Here is a 2,708-nt window from a genome sequence, read left to right as displayed (position 1 = left end):
ATACCACATTTGAGTACTTTTCCATTTCAGATTTAATACGTTTATTTTAACATCAGGTTTAATTAAATAAATTTTATTATTGCTTTTATCACCCTCAAACCCATTATGCTAATTTCGGAGAAATTGCATGGACAACATCATAGGTCACATGGCATAGCAGCCATATTGGAAAAACGGAAAAACTTTGGACCTTTGTGTCTCTGAAACCACACCATGGAAAAAAATTGAAACTTGGAAAGTAGCAATTATTCCTCATGGGGAATGAGTGTCAGTTTTATGACATCATAGATGCCTTCGTTATGATGTCATAATTGCATTTGTAGAACGCCACATCCAATCAGTATGAACAATTTTTAGGGTCATCTCGGAATAAAATGGTCCACAGAAAAGAAATTGATGATGTCATCGGTCACGTGTTTCCGCAGCCCTATTGTTAAAAAAAGAAAACCTTCAAAAATCATCTTCTCTGAAGTGGCTGAACAGATCGAGGCAAAACTTCACACGTATGACCACCTTTCCATGAGAAACTAAAGGTTCACACATATGTTGTCATTGGTCACATGGCTTGGCAGTCATATTGGATTTACCCTGAAACCTCTTAAATACTCCACTCAAAAGAAGTCTTGGCAAGCATCTGCAATCTCTGATTGCTCTTTTTTTCGTTACACTTGTACATTGAAAAAAATAAGAAATAACATTGTGTCTTGGACTATGATTGTGAGTAGCGAGTACTTTGTATCTCGTTTGAAGAACGTTTTGAATGCCTGATGTACATATTGGAATCCATTCTGTGTTGGTACCATGGTAAATCGTTAATATTTTAACTTTATTATCCAATTGATTCAGCATCAAATAACTAGCATTTGTGGAGTATATAATGAAGAAACATGCAATACAATTATGAAACAAAATTTCACTGTCTAAAGAGGACGAAACAAACATAATCGATTGATTTTTCGAGATACCACAATGATCAATAAGTTTATAAATTTGCAAAGTGTGACATATGGGTTCACATGTGGAATAAAAAGCATTCATTCCATGGAACCATTGCATGTATGGCTTCGGGTGGAGCAAGATTCTCACCTTGGCCACCTTCCTGACCACAACCACGGTGTAACGGACCAAGGCAGGTGAATGGAAACAAGGGTGGGGTAATTGTTCCCGATGGGGACATCTTGCTCACCTTCCTCTACCAAAAGTTAGTCAAGCGTGAGAAACGAAAGTGAAAACATCTCAAACGCAGCTGCAGTACGGACAACCATACATGGATTTCAATTGGAGTCGTTTTCATTTTGTTCCGTTGTGGAACATTTTTATACCTCCAAGGCTTCAAATACAAATGTCTCAAACTTTTTCTTTTTCTATTGGAATAATTGATTTCTTGAATATTTCTGGCAATTTCTTTCTCAAACATGACGGTCTTCTCGGTCCAAACGAGTTTATGCCCTGGGGGAGACTTGTATACACGCAAAGCTCCTATTCCTGGAGGTCCAGCCAGCGCTCTGATGGTCCCGTTGAGTTAATTAAATGCTCCACGGTTTGGACTCGATTTGATCGTATTAAAGACATTATTTGTGAGTGTTTCACGGTTCTGCACAAGGAAGACTCTGCTCTCAGAAGCCGGCCACGATAGAACCACCCCAAAGAGTCAAAATACCTGCACTTCGGATTTTGTAGATCCTGCATGTGATACTCGATACCGCTGTATAGGCAGAATGGACGCGGAAAAGCCAAGTACGAACTCCTCTGTGCTGGAACCAGAGTGGCCTCCTGTGCACTTGTTATTGTTGCAGGTGCTACCCATGCTCTATATCTTCATTTTCACAATTGGCGTCCTGGCTAATTCAATGGTCATATTCATCGCTGCCTTGAAAATTAAGGAAAGCCGCTCGACCACGTTCATGTACATCCTCAACTTGTCTCTGGCTGACATGCTGGTGATTGTACCTCTCCCTATGTGGGCAATGTATGTGCGTGACCGTTACATCTGGCGACTTCAATCCTCGGGATGCTATGCCGGTTCATTTGTCATGTGTTCAAGCGTCTTTGGCAGTGTCCTCACGGTGACCTGGATCAGTCTGGACCGCTGCATGGCTGTGCTGATTCCATTCCGAACAACTCAACTGCGCACCACACGTGTCGCACTGTTTACTATCTCAGTCATCTGGGTCACAGCACTGCTTCTCGGGGTTGTTACCAATCATGGTGTAGGTACGGCGAACTACAACAACTTGACGCTTTGTGGTTACACGGTGTCCAAAAGATTCTTTCTGGTGTGGAACATGGGTAATGAACCACTGAACGGGCTGCTCTTCAACATGGTGGGGTTCATTGTCCCATTCGTGGTGGTGCTGACATGCTACACCCTTATGTTCTATAAAATATCCAAGCTTCACGCATCTGAGCAGAATAAGTTCCGTACAGATAAAGTTCTACGCATTCTAGTTTGCTTAATCAGCATTTTCTTCACCATCTGGTCACCCTACACGCTCTTCAATCTCTACAGCAACAATGTGCCAACACAAACCTACAGTGATGTCGTTGACTTCAACACAATCGGCGAGTTGCTGATGGCATTGGGAATGTTAAACAGCTGCATTAACCCCGTGCTTTATTGCCTCTGGACCATGATACCTTGGGACCAGTTGTTGCGGTGCTTCTTTGGTCAGCGCGTTGTTCCTGAAAATTCCAAAGGCACTGAGTAA

At 42.0% G+C, this 2,708-nt stretch overlaps 1 protein-coding gene across 1 annotated transcript; it reads left to right on the top strand.

Annotated features, from left to right (window-relative positions):
* The first annotated feature begins 1,718 nt into the window (after positions 1 to 1,718).
* Positions 1,719 to 2,708, top strand: LOC147013178 (type-1 angiotensin II receptor A-like). The gene has a single exon (XM_085853473.1). It carries the CDS (start codon positions 1,719 to 1,721, stop codon positions 2,706 to 2,708), a length of 990 nt encoding a protein of 329 aa, XP_085709599.1.

Source organism: Eptatretus burgeri, chromosome 14, assembly GCF_056783735.1.
Source record: "Eptatretus burgeri isolate ZD-2024b chromosome 14, Ebu_testis_v1, whole genome shotgun sequence".
Classification (NCBI taxonomy): Eukaryota; Metazoa; Chordata; class Myxini; order Myxiniformes; family Myxinidae; genus Eptatretus; species Eptatretus burgeri.
This window is presented reverse-complemented; position numbering and strand designations above follow the sequence as displayed.